Source organism: Otolemur garnettii, unplaced genomic scaffold (assembly GCF_000181295.1).
Source record: "Otolemur garnettii isolate 467f Iridium unplaced genomic scaffold, OtoGar3 scaffold00068, whole genome shotgun sequence".
Lineage (NCBI taxonomy): Eukaryota > Metazoa > Chordata > Mammalia > Primates > Galagidae > Otolemur > Otolemur garnettii.
In genome coordinates, this window is record NW_003852463.1 from 5,035,298 (window position 1) to 5,056,733 (window position 21,436).

Sequence of the window (21,436 nt, forward strand, 5' to 3'; positions counted from 1 at the left end):
AGTCTTACTCTGGTGCCCTCAGTAGAGTGCTGCAGTGTCACAGCTCACAGAAACCTCAAACTTTGGGGCTTAAGTGACCCTTCTGCCTCAGCCTCCCGAGTAGCCGGGACTACAGGCAGCTACCACAACCCCTGGCTATTTTTAGAAACGGGGTCTCATTCTAGCTCAGGCTGGTCTTGAACTCCTGAGCTCAGGAAATCTGCCCACCATGACCTCTTAGAGTGCTAGGATTACAGGCATGAGCCATCATGCCTAGCTATATGATTTTTTCTAGGAAGAGTTTGCAAACTTAATTGTCCAACCACATAGACCAAGTGGACCTAATAGATATTTAGAGACTGTTTTCATCCAACAGAAGCAGAATGCATTCTTCTCAGCTTGTGGATCATCCTTAAGGATAGACTATATGTTAGGCAACAAAACAGGCCTTAAAAATTAAAAACTGAAATCATACCACAATGGAATAAAATTAGAAATAATAAGAAGAACATTAAAAATATATCAACACACAGAAATTAAACAGTATGCTTCTGAAGACCAATATACTCTCATCAATGAAGAGATTAAGAGGGTAATTTAAAATTTTTTCAAAAAAAGGAAAATAAAAACAACATATCAAAACTTATGGAATGTAGCAAAAGCAATAAGAGGAAAATTTATAGCAATTAATGCCTACATCAAAAAAGTATGAAAGTTTCAAATAAATCACCCAACAATATATCTCAAAGAACGAGCAAAACAAGAGCAAACTAAACCCAAAATTAATAGAAGAAAAGAAATAATAAATGTAAGAGCAGAAGTAAATGAAATTGAAACAAAAAGTACAAAAGAGCACTAGAACAAAAAGTTGGGGTTTTAAAAAGATAAGGTTGACCGGGCGGTGCCTGTGGCTCAAAGGAGTAGAGCGCCAGCCCCATATGCCAGAGGTGGGGGGTTCAAACCCAGCCCCAGCCAAAAACTGCAAAACAAACAAAACAAAAGATAAAGTTGACAGACCTTTAGCCAGATTAAGAAAAAAAGAAAGGGGGGGGGGGGAAGAAAAGAAAAGAAAGAAGAGTCAAATAAATAAAATTAGAGATAAAAAGTAGACATTATAGGCTCAGCGCTCGTAGCACAGTGGGTATAGTGCCAACCACATAAACTGGAGCTGGCAGGTTCGAACCTGGCTGGGCCAGCTAAACAACAAACAACTGCAACAAAAAATAGCTGGGCATTGTGGTGGGCGCCCGTAGTCCCAGCTACCTGGGAGGCTAAGGCAAGAGAATCGCTTAAGCTCAGGAGTTTGAGGTTGCTGTGAGCTGTGATGCCACGGCACTACTGAGGGCAACATAGTGAGACTGTCTAAAAAAAAAAAAAGACAACATTACAACTAATAATGCAGAAATCTAAAGGATCATTAAAGTCTACAATGAGCAACTGTGGAGCAATTGGAAAGCCTAGATACATACAACCTTTCAAGATTGAACCAGGAAGAAATCTAAAACCATAATAAACCAAAAACAAGTAACAAGATAAAAGTAGTAATAAGAAGCCCTTGTTTATACTAGTGTAAATGCATGTTTTTAGAATACAGATGGTGCCAAAAAGTGTATATCCATTTGAAAAAGGAAAAAACTCTATTAAAATTGTAATACTCAAGTCATGTTTAGACTTGTGCAATTACAAGAGATACAAGATACAGTATATAAGTCTTGTTTACACTAATGCCTCAAACACTATCAGTGTATATTGAGTATTACAATTTAAATATAGTTTTTCCTTTCTCAAAATTTGTATGCATTTTTGGCACCCTCTATATATACACATACATAGATGCATAGATATAGGTATACCTGAGCACATACATGTGGGCATACATATATGTATTTCCTGTCTGCAAAAAGGTCTTGGAAGCAATGACATTACAGATAGAGTGAACAATAAACCATACAGATCTTGGTTTCTAAATTCCATCTTCCACTAAAAGGAGAATTGGCTGATTCTTGGGCTGGGGCTGGGAAAATTCAAGATGAGCTTTTCTGGCATGAGTAAGAAAGTACACAAAAGCTGGGCATAGTGGCTCATGCCTGTAATCCTAGCACTTTGGCAGGCTGAGGTGGGTGGATTGCTTGAGTTCAGGAGTTTGAGACCATCCTGAACAAGACTGAGACCCCATTTCTACTAAATATAGAAAAACTAGTCAGGTGTTTTTCTATTGGGCACCTATAGTCCCAGCTACTTGGGAAGCTGAGGCATGACAATCTCTTGAGCCCAAGAGTTTGAGGTTACTGTGAGCCATGACACCACAGCATTCTACCCAGGGCAACAGAATAAGACTCTGTCCAGGGGGCGGGGGAGGGGAGACAAAGAAGGAAAGAGAGAAAGAAAGGAAAGAAAAAGAAAGAATGGGTCATATCAAAAGGACAGAGAGAGAAATCAGCTTGGAAGAGCTCCCATAAACCAAATCTGGGGCAATTTGAGCATTAAAATAAATAACAGTGTGAATCAAGTACATCCTATTGAATAAAATATTAATAGAAAGTCATGAGCCCAGGCTAACATAAATATAAAATGAATGAATAAATAGGGAGAAAAGAAAGTTCTTCTTCACAGAATGACAACCATTTGGCCACAATAATGGTGATAGTCGATTCAGGCAGGAGTCAACAACGGATACAAAGGTGTATCTCCTCATCCGTCTATGGTGATGAAAGCTGACACCATTCGTCTATGGTGATGAAAGCTGAAACCACCACCTTGAACAAGTGGTCAAGGTTAACATCACAGTGGTGGGACAGAGCAACATAAGTAGGTCCTGATGTGATACATTGAGAAGAGCCCAGCATCATTTCTATGGAGTCCTTCCCATGAAGACATGGCCAGGGTCTGGGCCTGCACAGACATTAGAGAGACCCAGGTGAAGGGACATCTTACAGAGGGAAAGGTCTCTATTCTTCTAAACTATCAAGGTCATAAAAACAGGACAAGGCAGAAAAAATGTTCTAGAATAAAAGAGTAAAGAGACACAACAACAAAATAAAATGTGGTCTTGAATTGGATCCTGACCAGAAAGGAAAAACATGTTGTTGAGACAGTGGTGAACTTGGGTGGGGTCTGTGGACTGGATGGTAGCAGAGTATCCAGGTTGATTTCCTAGTTATGCGGCTGTTTTGTGGTTGTTTGGGAGAGTAGCTCTGTTCAGGGGGAATACCTACTGGAGTATTGAGGGGCAAGGAGATACCATGTCTGCAACTTCAGTTTGGCAAAACCACGGTTGAGATTTTTTATCTAGAAAATAGAAAGGCACAGTGACACAAAGAGAATAGTTCCAATGTAATGTAAAAGAATAATGAAACTGAGAAAGCAAAAGTGAGAAAAAGTTAACAAGTAGAGCATCTCCGTGAAGTGGATACAAGAGTTCTTTGTTACTGTTCTCGCGACTTTTATTTATTTCAAAATGATTTTTTTTAAAAAAAGTTTTGAGTGTATCTGTAAACATTTTCTGTGTAAATGTGTATTTGCATGTATATACATATATCCAGAAGCCCAGGCCCCAACCCAGAATTGGGGGTGGGTATGGTGCCCCAGCATTTAAAAAACATACATGAAACCAAAACGCCCCAGGCGATTCCAGCGTGGACGCAAGTATGAGAAACAGGGCCGTAATCACGACGCTCACCTGCGGGGCTTGTTGAATAGGATTAACTAGACCGGGGAGGGGCCCCCAGGGCGCGGGCCAGCTGCGGGTCCAGGCTGGGTGAGCGGGCGCAGGTGGTGCAGCCCCGTGCAGCCTCGTGCAGCCTCGCGCCACCCCGGGTGCCCGGGTGAAAGGCCCGGCCGCCGGGCCTCCGCGCCGCCATGGACGCCGCGCCCGTGCCCCCCATGCCTGGCCCGGCGCTGCCCGCTCTCTTGGGGGCCCCACAGGCCGAGGTGCTGGAGGAAGTGCTGCGGGAGCAATTCGGGCCTCTGCCCCAGCTGGCCGCCATCTGCCGGCTCAAGCGGCTGCCCTCGGGCGGCTACTCGTCGACCGAAGACCTCCAGTTGGTGTTGGAGCGGCGGCGCGTGGCCAACGCCAAGGAGCGCGAGCGGGTGAGGGGTCCCCAGGGCCACCTCGGTGCGGCTCCCCCGCGACCCTGGCTCGGAGGGGGCCGACTGCCCCACCCATAGCCGCTGCCCACCACAAACTCCGGGTCCATTCCCGGTGCATCCTCCTCACTGCCCACCGCCGGCCCTGGGGCGGCTTCCACCTGACCAGGCCCGGCTCGTGTCCCCAGCTTGTCAGGAGAATGACCGTGGCCCTGTTACCCTCCACTTTCGTGCAGCTGCTGGTTGGCGGCTCCCGGGATGGCCGCCTCGACAGCTAACCCTCCAGAACGAGAAGGAACCGGTCCGGGAGGGGATGGAGGAGACGCCCTGATGGCTTCAAAAATGTCTCCCTTGGCAGGGGGTTTAAAAAGCTGAGCGCACAGGCGATGCGCTTAAATCTCGCAACCGTAGGCGCTGCCGGGTGCTGGGGCCCGGCGGGTCCCCTCACCACCCCAGCGCGCTACACACAGACACACCTTCCCCTGCCCTCTGCATCTTGGCCTCGAAGCAGATACGGTGAGGGGACAAGGGGGCCTAATGGAAGTTACTTTTAAGTAACATTACACAACAGCCTAGTGTACACCCAAACTCCCACTCAACCCGTGCCAAGAGAAAGTGACTGTTCGTTCGGTCAGGCTGGGGACACAGTAACGCACCATCTGGTCTCGTGGGCTGTGTGGTTGGAGCGGCATCTGCTGGCAGCTTTTAGCATCTGCAGCGAAACGCAGTCCCAAACTTGTCAGATCTGGTCTCCCCTCCGTCCTAAACGATCTCTGGGTTTGGTAACAGCAGAGGCGGATCCTAGAGAGGGAAGAGTGAGGGATGGAAGATAGAAATGGGGAGTCAGTTATGCGGGGGGCTGTTCCTAAACACCCGAGGCCCTTTAAAATGCAGTCCCAGTGAATCAGGAGATTTGTTTGGGAAAGGGAGTAAGGAGAAAAGGACCAAAGAAGAGTAGGGGACAACTTGCCAGAATGAAGAAGTAGTGCGCTTTTACTAGGCACCAGGCCCTTTATAAACATTTTTCCTTGTAATCCGGTGGCCAGAAAACGAGATCATGATCCAATATTTTAAGTGGCCCTTCCCACGAGGAAGGAATTGTCTTCTATAGAGAATTAGTCCTGGTTTTAGCCGCTAAAAAAAACTAATGATCTTTATTCTTTAATAATAAAGTTAATACACCTGGAAAATACAGAAATGTCTGAAGAGGGAGACACTCAAAACACAGATATGACTATTATGAACATTTTTGCGTTTATCCAGCCCTTTTTTCTAGTTGTAGGTGTGCATATATAAATTTGTGAAATTATCATCATCCAGTACATATCTTTATTTTTCACTTAAGTGAAAAAATTATCCCAGATTTTTCCTCATCTTAAGTATTCTTTCAAAATAATTTTTGATTGCATAACTTAGTCTCTTATTGCTGTGTGTGTTTGCTGTTGGCAGCTTTTTACTGGTTCATAAATCCACATGTGCATCTGATAATTGCCTTAAAATAATATGCTAGAAATGGAATTACTAGAACATAGGACATGTACAATTTTACAACTTTTGATATAATTTGCCCAATGGCTTTATAGAAAGATTGACTAATTTTTTACCTTTAGAGGGTATAGGGCTATTCTTTTATTCATGCAATTCACACTGGGTATGATAAACAAAACAAAAAAAAATGTTACCAGCATGGTACATGAAAAATGGCACATAATTTCTGTTTTAGTTTGTAGCTCTTTGATTAGTAAAGTTAAGTATTTTCACACATTTACTGGTTGTTGTATCCTCCCATGAACTGGCTATGTTCTTGCCCACCTTGCTCCAAGATGGGAGAGAACTCTTGGTATAAGTATATTGGCTTTATGGTGTAGGGGACATCAGTTCTCCCGAGTCCCATGTCTTCCAGAGGGATGTTCAGCCGAGTTACAGGTTTTCAGAGCCAAGCTGGAAAACATAGAAAAAGGATCCTTTGAAATGTCACCAACTCCTGGACTCTCACATTTTACTCTGTATCATTAATGCAGCAGGTAGAGAGGTTGAAGAATTAATGGTACAGGGTGGCACCTGTGACTCAAGGAGTAGGGCGCTGGCCCCATATGCCAGAGGTGGTGGGTTCAAACCCAGCCCTGGCCAAAAATCGCAAAAAAAAAAAAAAAAAAAAAAAAAGAATTAATGGTACACTGCTTGGGTAGACAATATTTGTACCTTTTATTCCTCATCAGCATTGCCACTTATTGAGGACTTATGTGCCAGGTTTAAGTGAAGTTTTTTATGAGATTGTGTCACCTATTACCTCTCTAAAACTATAAGATAGGTATTTTCCACTTTGCAAATGAACACACTAGACCTTAGAGATATGAAGTATCCACACACCCCCCCCACACACACACACATGAATGGTGGACCTGGATTTTAAATCCAGGTGTAGGTAACTCAGATTTTAGCCACCCCTCTCAACTGCCCCTATATTATAATGCAGTGGGTATGCTCTCATAGGAAGGGGGGGAGGTTGGCGTGAACATACATATCTTCCACCCTGTCCACACATAGTGCCCAGTTTGGGCCATTTCCTCTTCTTTTGCTTTGAACTGCTTGGCTGGTGGAGCAGTGACTCTTTGCCTGTTTAGATTTGCCACCCAGACAAGAGGGCTGTTGACCCTCCATAACCCCCTTTCATGGCTTGGGGGGATGTCTCTACAAATTGGCTTCTCTTTGTGTCACTGTGCCTTTTTATTTTCTAGATAAAAAATCTCAACCGTGGTTTTGCCAAACTGAAGGCACTTGTGCCGTTTCTTCCGCAAAGCAGGAAGCCTAGCAAAGTTGATATCCTTAAAGGTGCAACTGAATACATACAAGTTCTCGGTGATGTCTTGGAAGGAGCTAAAGAGTCAAAGGTAAAAGTTTGAGAACTTAGAACAATGATAGCCACTATTTCTATATGCCAGACACTGTACTGAGCAATTTCCATATACATTCCAGTTAATGTTTTTAACAATCCTCTGAACTCGTTATGATCTCTATTTCAAAGAGGAGAAAGCCAAAATATAGGTAAATGCCACAGAGCTAGGAAAGGTTAGGACTAGGATTTGAACCCAGCTCTTCATGAGCTTTGAAATTGAGTCCCCAACCATCTATACATTTACCTCCTTTCACTGTCCAGGGCACCTACCTCCTAACTGCTAATCCTTTGATAGGACCGTAACAGCTGGGACTTAGGAGGAGGCTTCCCCAAAAGCATTTTGTGCTGGTGGTTTCCCTTCATAACAAACATCAGACACAGAAAGGAAGAGGCATTTCTTTCTGTAAGGGGCCCACCTTAGGAAAGGACATCTCTGGGTGACCAACCCAGCTGCATTCAGTGGGACAATGTAAATGAACCTGTTCTGTAAACTGCAAAGTACCATAGTGTCACCACCATTATCAAGGTGGATGGCTCAGAAGTATCCATTAGGCAGTGGGGGTATGGGCTGATTTACAATAATCTCCTTGATCATTTTTAAACGTTGTCTTACAACCGATGACAATAAATAGTATCAACTTTCCATGGAGAGGCAAACACTGAAGTTCTGAAAGTAGGTTAGTCACCATGGAAGATGGGATACATTGAGAGAAAAAGCTTAGAAATGAGCCCTAAGTGACACCATTGGTAGGAAGAAGGAGGAGTCACTAGAGAGAAGGTGGCAGGAAAGTGGAAGAACAAAATGAGGTCATGGGGTCGTAAAATTGAGGAGGAGAGAATCTTGGGAAACTGAGGAGGGGAAGTGTGAGAAGCTACTGAGAGGCAGAGGAAGGACAGGACAGGAGAAGGCACCCCTGGTCAGCGTTTGAGAGGTAGAAGAGTGAGCTAGAAGTCAACTCAGAGGAGGTTGAGGGTGCATTATTGGCAAATATCTGGAGTCCAGGCAGATGAAAATGGCAAACTTCAAGTCCATTCAATAGTACTTTTGAATTTTTTTCCCTTCACTAAGCCTAGTCAGGTGACTGCTAGGGGGTTACATTCTGGTTGGTAGGAATGGATTGTCCCATTGATCAAATTGGTTGGGTTGTGCCATAGTCATAGTGTTTGGACATGCAGGTGGCTACCATACTTTTTCTTTGCATGTTAATTGTATAATAGAAGTGCTTTGTGCAGTGTTCATCATAAAATATAACATCTGGCTCAGTGCCTGTAGCTCAAGCGGCTAAGGCGCCAGCCACATACACCAGGGCTGGCAGGCTTAAATCCAGCCTGGGCCTGCCAAACAATAATGACAACTAGAACCAAAACATAGCTGGGCATTGTGGTAGGCGCCTCTAGTCCCAGCTACTTGGGAGGTTGAGGCAAGAGAATCACTTAAGGCCAGGAGTTGGAGGTTGCTGTGAGCTGTGATGCATGGCACTGTACCCAGGGCGACAGCTCGAGGTTCTGTCTCAAAAACAAACAAACAAACAAAAAAAAACCTATAGCATCTTTTCCATGCCATAATAGTTTTAATGCAGTTGCCCATTGCACAGCATTTTAAGGCTATAGAAGAACAAAATGCAGCCAATTGAGCAACAGTTTTCTCTCTGTAGCTTAAACATTGCCTTCATCACTTAAATGAAACGTCATCAGTCAAAACTTTGAAATACATTGATTTATATACCATTTGACAATTACCTGTGGTTTCTAGAAACAAGACTCAGATGAGCAGAACTATAGCAACAATACTTCAGCTAGAGAGCCATCAAGAAACATCACCCAACATGCCAGCTGTGCTGTTGGCTTGAAGAATGAAGAGGAAGGGCCCTGGGCAGATGGTGGCAGTGGTGAGACGGCATTTGCTTGTCGCCAGAGCTGCTTGACTTCTATGATTGGAGTTATCTCCCCGACTAGGAGCTTGGTAAACTATTCCTTCTTAAATAGCCATATAGATGTCAAAAAACCTCAAAATGTATACCTTGAGGTATGTATCATTTTCTATGCTAAAACATGATTAAAACAAGATAATATTGTGAAAGTACCAAGGTGGGGAGGTAGGGCCTGCTAGTTTGGAAGATTATTTTGTTCCTAAATTTACTGATAGGCAGCACAAGGGCGGGGGCGTGGGGGTGGGTCTCCTTCAGAACCAGATAATACAGACCTAGGCTTGTTTTTAAAATGACCACTGTAAGTAGGTTGCCATAAATAAAGATTCACAGTGATAACTACTCCCACCCCCACACCCCACCTCTGCCTGGTTGTAAGGCGGTATTTACAAGGTAATAAAGGAGTTAATTGTAACAGTTCTTATTACTTTGTGAAACTAAAGAGGCCGCTGATGTAGCAGCCTGTTTCTCCAAGCCCAGAAGGTGGACTTGTTGCCTGGCAGTGGATCAGTATTACACAAATAACGTCCCTTGCTGCCCTGTAACACAGTCACTGCTGAAATAAGGAATGCTTGTAAGAATCTGAACCAAGCATAATGTAACAAGTTTCTTGGTGTCCTGTAAAGGACTGTGGAGTCTATGGAGTCACAAATGTTGGTTGTGGTGGGCAGTTCAGAATAGCAGTTTAGTGTAGGAGACAGGCTAGTGAGGTTCAAGCCCTGGTGTTACCCCTTGCTAGCCACGTGGCCTTGCATGAGAGACTGAACTCTTAATCCTCAGTTTCCCCCATCTGTAGAATAGGTACGATAATTATACCTACCTTATACACAAGGCAACTATAAATTCAAAGAAGATCATGTTAGCAAAGTGTCTAGCATAGCACTTGGCACATCACTGTCCCTTTGGACAGACATTTTCAAATTTGCTTGACTCATCATGAGCAATCAATATTGATTAGTGAACACTATGAAGCCATAGGCATTCTAGCTCTCTAGCAAGTGTTTTTGGTTTTCTTTCTTTCTTGGCTTTCACTGATGCACTGATTTGAGGTTTTACAGGCTTCCTGATAGCTAGCTGCCCTAGACTCCCATTTCTGATATGATTACTATTAATATTTTTTAAGGATTTCAGGTGTGCTTATGCTCAGTCTAGGTCTTCATATTCTGACTACTCAAGATATAAACCTTCCCTTGCCAGTTAACCCTTAGGAGACAGAATTCCTGTTGCTACTATAGGAGCTGATGGAAGATGATGAAGAACAAACAAAAGAGTGAAAAATGACCTTGAACCTGACTAAGTTAGTAAGGGTGATGCTTCTACAAATATTAGCATTAATATGTGCTAGATATTAAGGCTAGAATCTAACTTGCATTTAGTCCTTATTGATGATACCATCATGTCATTCTCATGATGCCCTTTCTGGCTCTATCTTCCTGGATTGTTGGGCCTAGGTTGGGACAGGAGTCTTCCCAGTAGCAGAGCAATACCAGTAACAAGTATGAATGGGAAGTCCTTGTTTTCCTAGGATAATTGATCCTGGGGACAGGCCACTTACAGTGAATCAGTTAAAAGTAGGGACCAACGTTTCCTAGTAAAAAGCAGAAAAGTTGTGACAGGAATTTTCTTTAAAACAGGTAACAAAACTTAATTTTTAGTCTTTTTAGCTAATCAAGTTTGTTGTTAATTGGAAAAATGTGCTAATTCTTAAAATGAACAAAGAATGAATCATGCATTTGAGATTTTTTTATAGACAGTTTATGTCAATTCTGACAAGAGTGACTTGTAAGGCCAGATTGTAAAGTGACATTTCTATATTTCTTCAGTTTTGTCAAGGATTTATCATCTTCTGAAATTCAAATAATTCATCTTTAAAATAAAATTATTCCAAAATAGTAATCAACTTATAGAAAGGTTGTAAGTATAGTACAAAGAATTTTTTCTTTGACCTGTTTGCGAGTCAGTTGCCAACCTGATGTCCCATCACTCCTAATACTTCAGGGTGCATTTCTCATAAGCAGAGACATTATCCTACAAACCCACAGTGGAACTACTGAAATCAGAAATTGTTACTGCATTACTGCCATGTAATCCTCAGGTCCCATTCAAGTTTCACCAACAGACTCAGTAATGTCTTTTCTACCAAAAGGACTCAAGGTGAGAATCATGACTCGTATTTAGTTGTCATGTTTCTCTAGCCTCCTTCAGTCAGGAATAGTTCTTCGGCATTTCTGTGATTTTTATGATCTTGACACTTTTGAAAATAACAGGCCAGTTGTTTTGCAGCGTAAACAACTTGATCTGCATTTTTCTATTTTTTCCTAATTAGATTCAGATATGCATCTTTGGCAGGAATCACAAAAGTGATGCCATTTTCTACTTATTGCATCTAGATGACGCAGATTTTGATTTGCTCTATTTCTAATGATATTCACTTTGATCACTTGCTTAAAGGGGCGACTTCCAGGCTTCTCCACTTTTTCTTGTGCCGTCAACATGTTTTCTGTGAGGAGGTGCTTTGAAATTTCTATTCCATTACTCGTCATTTACTTATTAAACTTTTTATTTTGAAATAATTATAGATTCACAGGAGTTGCAAAAACAGTACAGAGAAATCCTGTGCATCCTTAACTCAGTTTCCCCCTATGGTTGCATCTTCTATAATGATAGTATAATATCAAAACCAGGAAGTTGACATTGGTTCTGTGTGTGTGCATAGTTCCACGTCATTTTATCTCATGTGTGGATTCATGGAACTACCACCACGATCAAGATACAACTATTCCATCACCTGAAGACCTCCCTGGTGCTGCCCCTTTATGACCACACCCACCCTTCCCTCCACCTCTCCATACCCTAGGCCCTGGCAACCACTAATCTGTTCTCCATTGCTATAACTTATCTCCAGAATGTTATAAAAATGGAATCATACATCATGTAACATTTAGAGATTGTTCTTTTCCCACTCAGCACTATGCCCTCGAGATCCATCCTTTTTACTGTTGACTAGTAGTCCATGGTATGGATGTATCATTGTTTAACCATTCACTTAAATACTTCAAGACACTTTGGTTGTTCATATATGGATTTGTTTTTTGATAGTAGTATTGATTTATATTTTTGTGTTTAATCCAGTAGATGGCTATATCATTATATAATGTTATATTTTATTATTTATTTTATGGCTCAAATTGGTCTCATTGCAGCTAGTAAAACCCCTTCAAGTGGGCTACCTTTCTTTTCTTTTTTTTTTTTATACTGAATCTTACATTCTTGCCCCCAGTAGAGTACTGTGGAATCATAGCTCACAGCAATATGAAACTCTTGGGCTCAAGTGATTCTCTTGCCTCAGCCTCCTGAGTAGCTGGAACTACAGGCACCTGCCAAAACGCCTGGTCTTTTTTTTTTTTTTTTTTGAGATGGGGTCTCACTCTTGCTAAGGTTGGTCTTGAACTCATGACCTCAAGGAATCCACCTGCCTCGGCCTCCCAGAGTGCTGGGATTACAGGTGTGAACCACCGCTCCCGGCCTTGGGCTATCTTTCTATTTGATCAAGATCTTCTTCGATCATTTCCTTTTTGTCAGAAGATGTTCCAAGCTCATCTTATACATTTCCACCCTCAGCCCTGGAATTAGCTGTTTATCTAAGGACCCTCCTTCTGTATAACCCATTGCCCATCCCTGCTGTCATCTCCTCGCCCCAGGCTATTCTCAACTCCTTCAGCTTTAGCACTCATGCCAAGCTGCCCCTCCACTGGAACCCTTCCCTGGCTCTGACATGCCATGCAGGCCCCTGTCATAGAGGGAGCCTCCCCACCCTGCTCAATCTCTGACTTGCTGGTTGGGCCACCTCACACTGAACTGCCCCTTTCCGTGGGCATCTTCCTTACCCAGTCTGGGCTCTGAGTCCCCTAGCCTTTCATGGGGGTACCCTTCTCACCTTGACTGGACCTTACCACTTTTGCACTGGGCCCTGCCCCTGTGTGGACACTCCCTTGTCCACATAATTTCTAATAGCCTACACTGGGCTGCCTCTATGTGTGGACACCATTTCACTGTGTTTGAGCTCCAGTACTTTACTTTGGGTCACCATAGCTCTCCCCAATCTAACTGTGGTTCAACTAATGGCATTAGGACTGAATTGCTGAGGAAAGGGAAAGAGGCAATTCGTTTTTTCTTTGAAGTCCCTACTGTTCAGTCATCTCTTTGGCTAGTTTTCGCTTTAACAGATTTAACTCTGAGATCCTTATTTGTATGTGAGTTGAGCAATTTTTAATTTTACTTTTATTCACTTTATAAAAAGCATGTGTTTTACAATCAGGAACCAGGATGGGTTCAAGATAAAGAAGCCAACGAAATGATGCTTAGGCTGGCCTTTATTTGACAAAAACATCCTTATAAGGGTTCAGCATGGCTTACCCAAAGTACAGAGGATTTCAGGGTCCTAGGCAGATATTCTGACTGAAGACCTGGTGACAGCTAAAATGCTCATATACAGAGGAGCTTAAGATTTGGAAGGCAAGCCCTCTCTAGTTTCAGTTTGCAGGAGCACCACCATTCTCCTTGCTCTCAGAGAGGATCTGGGGAGTGGAATCCTAGTGGTGGCAGGGATGGGCATTTTTGAGGATTTGGAGATGGGGTCAGAGCAGGCTGTGCAAGATCAACAACATTCCTGGGAGGCAAAGTCCTGAATGAAGTACATAAGAATCTGCTGATGACAGGGTTGGAGATTAACTTTGGGGGCCAGAGGATGTTCACTTGGGAACTGAATTGGCAAGTATGTGTGCAGACAGAGAGGGCCATGAACTATGTGACGTCATTGCATTTGGTCTTGGCAGGACTAAAGATTAATTTCAAGGTCCAGGAGAGGCTTGTTTAAAATTGGAGTTTCAAGTATAGGTTTTTCCATATTGGGGTTAGGCATTGTTGGGTGCCTAGATGTTTGCTATCCTGCTAGCGTTTATTCCTTCTGTTTGTCACTGTGGTATAGCTCAGCCATTTTATATCATGCGTGGCTCTAGGTTTTGTTCAGAGTTGCCTGTGATACTGTAGAGACCATGCCTCTAGATAAAGACCACTGAATGTCTTTGGCTCTGCTGTGGGTTCTTGTCTCTAGGCCAGCCATGCTAGGCCCTTTCCATTTAGAACCCAGGCCTCTTTGGGTCTCCCAGGTGGGGCTTTGAGGCTGTTCATGTCCATATACCTGGTCACATCCCCCAGTTCTGTGGTCAGAAAACTCCTCTAAGAGGTGATATCCTGAGAAGTGGATACAAATCCTTGCTTTTCTTAGATTAGAGGTATTCCCCACCTCTTCCCTACCTCTGAGTCAAGGCCCAGAATGGCACGGTACAGGAGTCCTTCTCTAGAATCAGGCAGCTTCTATATATTACTTTCATTTTCTTCAAATAACTGCTTCCTGCCATTTCCTCTTTCACCTCCAGTTTTGGTTGTAGGAAGACTTCCTCACATCATTATCTTGCCTCCCTCCTGTGCTGTGACTACCTAGTGAGCAAGCATTTATGCTCGGGTATTCAAGAACCTATCCATTCATTAGCCTTCCTTTCAACAAAGTCAGCTTCTTATAAATGAAAGCTTTTCAGACTATCATAATCCTGGAGACTGAACTCTAAAGTTGAGCGAGCAAGGACCTCTAGCTAACCATTTCTCCCTACCCAGCCTTGGCTAGCAGGTAGAGGAAAGTATGTTGGATAATATATAAAACTGTTCAGCTACATAACCAAAAGTGGAAATGTACCTGCCTTCTTAAAAAAGTAGCAAACTGCTTTATTTCTCAGGCCACCTTTTTCTTGGACCTTAAACTCTTTGGACCTTAAACTCTGGTTTAGATCAGACCAATAGTCATTTTTTAAAAAATGTGCCATTAAAGACATTACTAAACTTCAGCAAGTTTTCCTATCCTAATGAATATTACTTTCCTGGAATTTTCTAGCTAACTCTTTTTTTAAATTTTTGAGACAGAGTCTCAAGATGTTGCCCTGGGTAGAGTGTCATGGCATCACAGCTCACAGCAACCTCAAACTCTTGGGCTTAAGCATTCTCTTGCCTCAGCCTCCCAAGTAGCTGGGACTATAGGCACCTGCCACATAACACCGGGCTATTTTTTGTTGTTGTTGTTGCACTTGTCATTTTAGCTGGCCCAGGCTGGGTTCGAACTAGCCAGCCCCAGTGTATGTGGCTGACACCCTACCCAATGAGCTATGGGCTACTCTTTTTTTTTTTTTTTTTTTTTTTTTGAGTCAGAGCCTCAAGCTATCCCCCTGGGTAGAGTGCCGTGGCATCACAGCTCACAGCAACCTCCAACTCCTGGGCTCAAGCGAGTCTCCTGCCTCTGCCTCCCAAGTAGCTGGGACCACAGGCGCCTGCCACAATGCCTGGCTACTTTTTGGTAGCAGCCATCATTGTTGTTTTGGCGGGCCCAGGCTAGATTCGAACCCGCCACCTTAGGTGTATGTGGCTGGCGCCTTAGTCACTTGAGCCACAGGCGCCAAGCCCTATGGGCTACTCTTAAAAACAAACCAAAACAATGACCTAAAATCCACTAGACTGTAGCCGGATAGAATTCATAATCCTTTAACCCTTCAGGTAAATATACATGAGTTTGTCTCTGAGATTTACAATATTCTAGATATGTAAAAAAATTGGGCAGCACCTATGGCTCAAAGGAGTAGGACACCAGCCCCATATGCTGGAGGTGGTGGGTTCAAACCCAGCCCCACCAAAAACTACAAAAAAAGAAAAAAAGTAATTAAAAAATCTTCTAAAGGTAAGTACGAACAACCAATAAAAGCATGGTTATGTATATAGTGAAAAGATTTGATCAAGATCAGGAAAAACAAAATTACTTAATTTGTACTGTTCCCGGCACTTGATGCATATTAAGCTAGTTAATTTTCATAACCACCCTGTGATACACAAATAATTGTATCCATTTTACATGTGAGGAGACTAAGGAACAGGAGACTAAGGACAGACTTAGTCATTGACTAAGTAAGTCAATGAGGTATTGGGGTAAGGGTGTTAAATCCTCTTAATCACATTCTTCCTAACAAAACTTAACCTTGAAATGTAAATGAGAGTGGACTAGAAAATAGATAAATTAAAGCATTTAATTGCAGTGTTGCATCATCCAGTTATATACTTAATGGGTTCCAGCATCCAAACTGCCTGACCATGATTGGAGTGACTTTAACTTTCAGTAATGAGTTTGTTTATTCAAGTTGAGATTTCAGAAAATTGACAAGACACAAAATTATCTTGCCACCTTAGTAAAACCACTGATGTAAAAATACCAAAATGATTCCAGATCTTTTTTCCTATGCAACTAAAATAAGAAATTATACAGAGTGTAACATTGTGTGTCCTTTTGATTTTTCTACCACTGGCATGTTTAGGTGACCCACTGAGTGGAACAGTTTTCTAAATGTTGGACACTTAAGTTGTTTTCAGCTTTTTGTTCTCAGAAACATAGCAAATAACCCGATGTGTTTAGCCCTTTCTGTATTTTTATATTTTTTTCAGGATAGATTCCCAGAAGTAGAACTCCTGAGTCACAGGTAGGTCTTTCCATGAGTAGTGTCAGTTGGTAATACCACTAGCTGTATAAGAGTACAGATTCCATCACGTTCTTGCAAGAATGAGATCTAGTCAAATGATGGAATTTTAATGAGTAAAAATGTTATCTTTAAACATCTTTGACTACTAGTAAAATATTTTGCATATTTCTTTATTAGTTGTTTTTCTTTTGTGGACTGTCCACTCTTATCCTTTAACTATTTATAATGCACTGACTTCTCTGTTTCAGACTTCCACAAGTATGAAAAGTGAAAAGGCCCAGGCTTACCTTCTAGAGACAAATAAAAGTAGTCTTAAAAGTTTTGGAGTCTAGTATTTTTTCTAAAAAGAAGCTTTGTGATAATTCAAACTTTAACAACTACCCTTTAAATAGCTTTGTCTTGCACAAATTTATTCAATTCTACTTTCTCCTTAACTTCATGCTTTGAGGAACGAGGCTTCAGAGACTTCAGCCTTTGGTTCTGACTTATCATGAGGTTTCTATCCTCATCCTCTCAGCACCTACACCTAATCTTTTATTCTGTCCTTTTTTTTTTTTTTTTTAAATCACTTTGAGAAATAAGTAACTATTCCCCTTCCCAGAGGAATTAATCTTTAACAGAAATGCAAACTTAAGATAGAAGAGTATGGAGTTGTAAGCATTGGCCAATGGGAGCGAGAACTTTTAAGGCTTTCTAAATACCCAACTCAGGCCAAATTGCACCTTTGTGCAAGTTAGATACCCAAGTACCTTGAGCACAAAGACAATCTTCAACTTTATAGCGATGGCTCACAAACACATAGCATTAATATGTTTTGTTCTGGGTTCTGTTTCCACACTTCACATATGTTAACTCATTCATACAACAAACCTATGAGATAGGCATGATTATCCCTGTTTCACAGATGGGAAACTGAGGCACAGAAATTTTGTTCTCTCTGGCTGCCCTAACAACTAATATAGACTGGGTGCGTTAACAAAATAAATTTATTTCTCATAGTTCAGGTTAGAAAGTCCAAGAACATGGTCCATCAGGGTTCAGTTTCTGATGTGGGCTATCTTCCTGGCGTGCAGATAGCTGCCTTCTCACTGTGCCCTCACGTGACAGCTAGCTAGCTGGCTTTGGTGTCTCCTCCTTTTATATAAGGATATATAAAGTTACTAATCCTATATTGGACCTTATTAACCTTAATACCTCCTAAAACCTGTCTTAAGGCCTTATTTAACCTTAATGCCTCCTAAAACCTGTCTCCAAATACAGTAACATTGGGGTTAGGATCTCAACATGAATGCTGAAGAAATACGATTCTGTTCACAGCTTTTTGCCCCTGGCTCTCCCTGTCAAATTCGTGTCCTTATCACATGCAAAATCTATTCCATTCCAACAGCCCCCAAAGTCTTACCTCATTCCAGTATCAACTCAAAGTCCAAAGTCTTATCTAAATATCATCTAAGTCATGTATGAGAGAGACTTGAGATAGGCAAAATTCTTCTCCAGCTGTGAGCTTGTGAAACCAGGCTAGTTATATGCTTCCAAAAGAGTGGTGGGACAGGCACAGGATTGACATTTCTATTCCAAAAAGGAGAAACAGGAAAGTAGCAAGGACTGATGGGCCGCAAGCATGTCCAAAATCTGGCAAGACAAATTCCATTATATCTTAAGGCTTAAGAATAACCCTCTTTGGTTCCATGTCATGCCTTTCAAATCCACTGGGGTGGCAGTGGCATCCTCATGGCTTGGTAGGGTGGCTTTGCCCTCCTCCTGGGCCTGTGGTATGAGTGTCAGCCCCAGTGATATCTGACTTGCTGTTGAGGTCATTCCTCCCCTTGTTTGCAGAACAGTGCATGTGTGCAGCCAAAAAGTGATATGGCCTCTGAGAACACCAACAGCCTACTAACATTCTATCCTGCTTTCTGTATTCCCTCTAGTTTAAACTGGCAGTTTCTGTACTGGTGTGACCCTATCTCTAGCTGTGGCTTCTCCTGAGATGGCTGATGGAGTCCATGAGTCACACTCATGATTTCTTTATCAAATGGTTGCTCAGTCACACCCTTAGTGTTTTCTTCAGAATAAGCTTTCTCAATTTTTATAATATGGATAGGTTGAGAATTTTCTAAATCCTCAGTTTTAGTTTCTTTTATATTCAATGTTTTCAATGCATCTCCCTCTGCTATTACACTATAAGCAGTAAGGAGGATCCAAGCCACACTGTCAACACTTTGTTTAGAAATTTGCTAAATATTCAGTTTTATTGCTAGCAAGTTCTACCTTCCACAAAACACTAGAATATAATTTAATTAAGTTCTTTGCATTTTTTTTCTTTTATTGAGATGAAGTCTCACTTTGTCATCCTTGGTAGAGTGACAGCTCACAGCAACCTTAAACTCTTGGGCTCAAGTGATTGTCTTGCCTCAGCCTCCCAAGGAGCTGGGACTACAGGTGCCCACTGCAACACCTGGCTATTTCATTTTTTTGTTTAGGACACCCGGGCCAGGTTCAAACCCACTGGCCCCAAAGCAGGTGGCAGGCAGCCTAACCACTTTGCTACGAGTGCCCAAGTTCTTTGCATCTTTAAAACTGGATCACCTTTCCTCTGGTTCTAATGACTTAGTCCTCATTTCCATCTGAGACCTCACCAGAATGGTCTTTAATGTCCAAATTTTTTTTTTTTTTTTTGCAGTTTTTGGCCGAGGGCTGGGTTTGAACCCGCCACCCCTGGCATATGGAGCCAACACCCTACTCCTTTGAGCCACAGGTGATGACCTAATGTCCAAATTTCTACCAACAGTCCCTTCACAACAATCTAGGCTTTTCCTAGCATGCACCTCAAAACTCCAGCCACTGCCAGTTCCCAAGTCACTTCCACATTGTTAGTTATTTCTTATAGCAGCACCCCACTCATGATATCAAAATCCATGTTATGGTTTTCCAGAGAAATAGAAACAGGAGATGATATTTATCATAAGGAATTGGTTCATGCAATCAGGGAGACTGAGAAGTATCAATATCTGCAGTCAGCAAGCTGGAGAGTCAGAAGAGCCAATGATATGGTTGTAGTCTGAGTCTGAGTATCGCTACTTAAAAATGAAAGCATTCAAGTCAAAGAAGCAATTGAGAGAATCTGCTAGCAAGGCAAAGAATCTTATGTAATATAATCATAAAAGTGACATTCCATCACCTCTGCTGTATGCTATTAGCTAGAAGTGAGACATGGTCCCGCAGCACCCAAGGGGTGAGAATTACACAGGGCATGAATACCAGGATGGGGGGCTTATTTGGGCCATCTGAGAAGCTGCCATCTTCTCCCTCTACAAGCCAGAGACATTTTTTGTCAAAAGACTTGGAGCTGAAAAATAATTGTATTGCAAATCAGTCAGAAAATAAGTTTTTAGACTTTTTATTTGGCCACTGGGGATTAACCAGTTGTAATTTTCCAGGATCTGACATAGAGTCTTCTGTGCTTTTCTGTCCCTAGTTAAGGCATCTTGGGCTTGATATAGTGGGAAATTTGAAGTCTTATGCTCTTCCAGTGATAGCCAGAGCCATCTGCAGTTGCAATTCCTTTTGTTGGTCTTCAAAATGAGTTTGAAATGAAATGAGAATTTCTGGAACTTCACTTTAGATATCATATAGGCTATGGATGTGGAAATCAATGAAGTCTTGTTTCCTGTCATTTGGACAATTCCTAAAGCCACAGAATGGTGTCACTCTTCTCAGTTTTCTCATATTCACATGGAGTCTGGGAGAAGCTGGATGTATTTCTCTTTTTTTATCTCTTGTGATATGAGAGCAGACTCTTTTTGTTGTTGTTGTTAATTTTGAAAAAGAGACTGCATTGGCTTTATCAGCCTCATTGGTGTCTTATACCAGTTCTGCTTTTAAGAGTCTTTCTTTTCTTTCCTTTCCTCTTTCCTTTCTTCTTTTCTTCCCTTTCCTTGCTTTCTCCTCCTTTCCCTTCTTCCTTCCCTCCTTCCCTCCTTCCTTCTTTGATTAAGTCTCACTTTCTTTCCCCCAGTAGAATGCAGTGTCATCATAGTTCATAGCAACCTCAAACTCTTGGGCTCAAGCAATCCTTTTCCTCAGCCTCCCAAGTAGCTGTGACTTATAGGCACCTGCCACAATGCCCAGTTAGTTGTTTTTTCTTTTTACTTTTTTATTTTTTTGAGACAGAGTCTCACTTTGTTGCCCTCAGTAGAGTGCTGTAGCATCATAGCTCACAGCAACCTCAAACTTGCAGGCTTAAGTGATTCTCTTGCCTCAGGCTCCCAAGTGGCTGGGACTATAGGTGCCTGACACAACGCCCAGCTGTTTTTAGAGACAAGGTCTCACTTATGCTCAGGCTGGTCTCAAACCCATGAGCTCGGGCAATCCACTTGCCCTGGCCTCCCAGAATGCTAGGATTATAGGCGTGAGCCACTGTGCCTGGACTAAGAGTCTGTTTTTCTTTCCTCTGAGAGGCCACACAGTACAGTGGTTACGGCCCACAAGTTACGGCCATAGTGCTTGAGTTTGAATCCTCGCTCAATCACCCACTAGCTCAATACCACCTTAGGTAAATTATCTAGCCTCTCTGTGCCTCAGATTCTTCACCCATAAAATGGAGATAATATTATAATGTTACCTCACTCACAGAGTTCTTGGGAGGATTAAGTGAAAATGTATGCAAAGGCATCAGAACATTGCCAGGAGTCAATAAGAGTTTGGTATTACTAGTTTGAGAAAACTAAATAACACATTCAGAAGAAAAAGTTTGAGGGATGGAGATGATTTCAGTGATTTATGAAACCTGCTATTCCTGAACTATAAGAAAACTATAACTATAACTAAAAATTCTCTATTCTCCTTTGAGTTTCTATCAAGGAATAGAGCCCACCTTACTTACCTGTGATTTCAAGTTTCCAGGGAAGGAGTTCCCAACTCCCCAGATTTCATTACCTGTTGGCACCCATAGTCCAACAGCCATTAGGAATGTCTCC

At 42.2% G+C, this 21,436-nt stretch overlaps 1 protein-coding gene across 1 annotated transcript; it reads left to right on the forward strand.

The window, feature by feature from the left end:
- Positions 1 to 3,837: 3,837 nt before the first annotated feature.
- Positions 3,838 to 16,781, forward strand: FIGLA (folliculogenesis specific bHLH transcription factor). The gene is made up of 5 exons (XM_003793475.1): positions 3,838 to 4,068; positions 6,804 to 6,956; positions 8,715 to 8,924; positions 16,426 to 16,460; positions 16,709 to 16,781. Exons 1-5 carry the CDS (start codon positions 3,838 to 3,840, stop codon positions 16,722 to 16,724), a joined length of 645 nt encoding a protein of 214 aa, XP_003793523.1. The 3' UTR covers positions 16,725 to 16,781.
- The last annotated feature ends 4,655 nt before the right edge of the window (positions 16,782 to 21,436 follow it).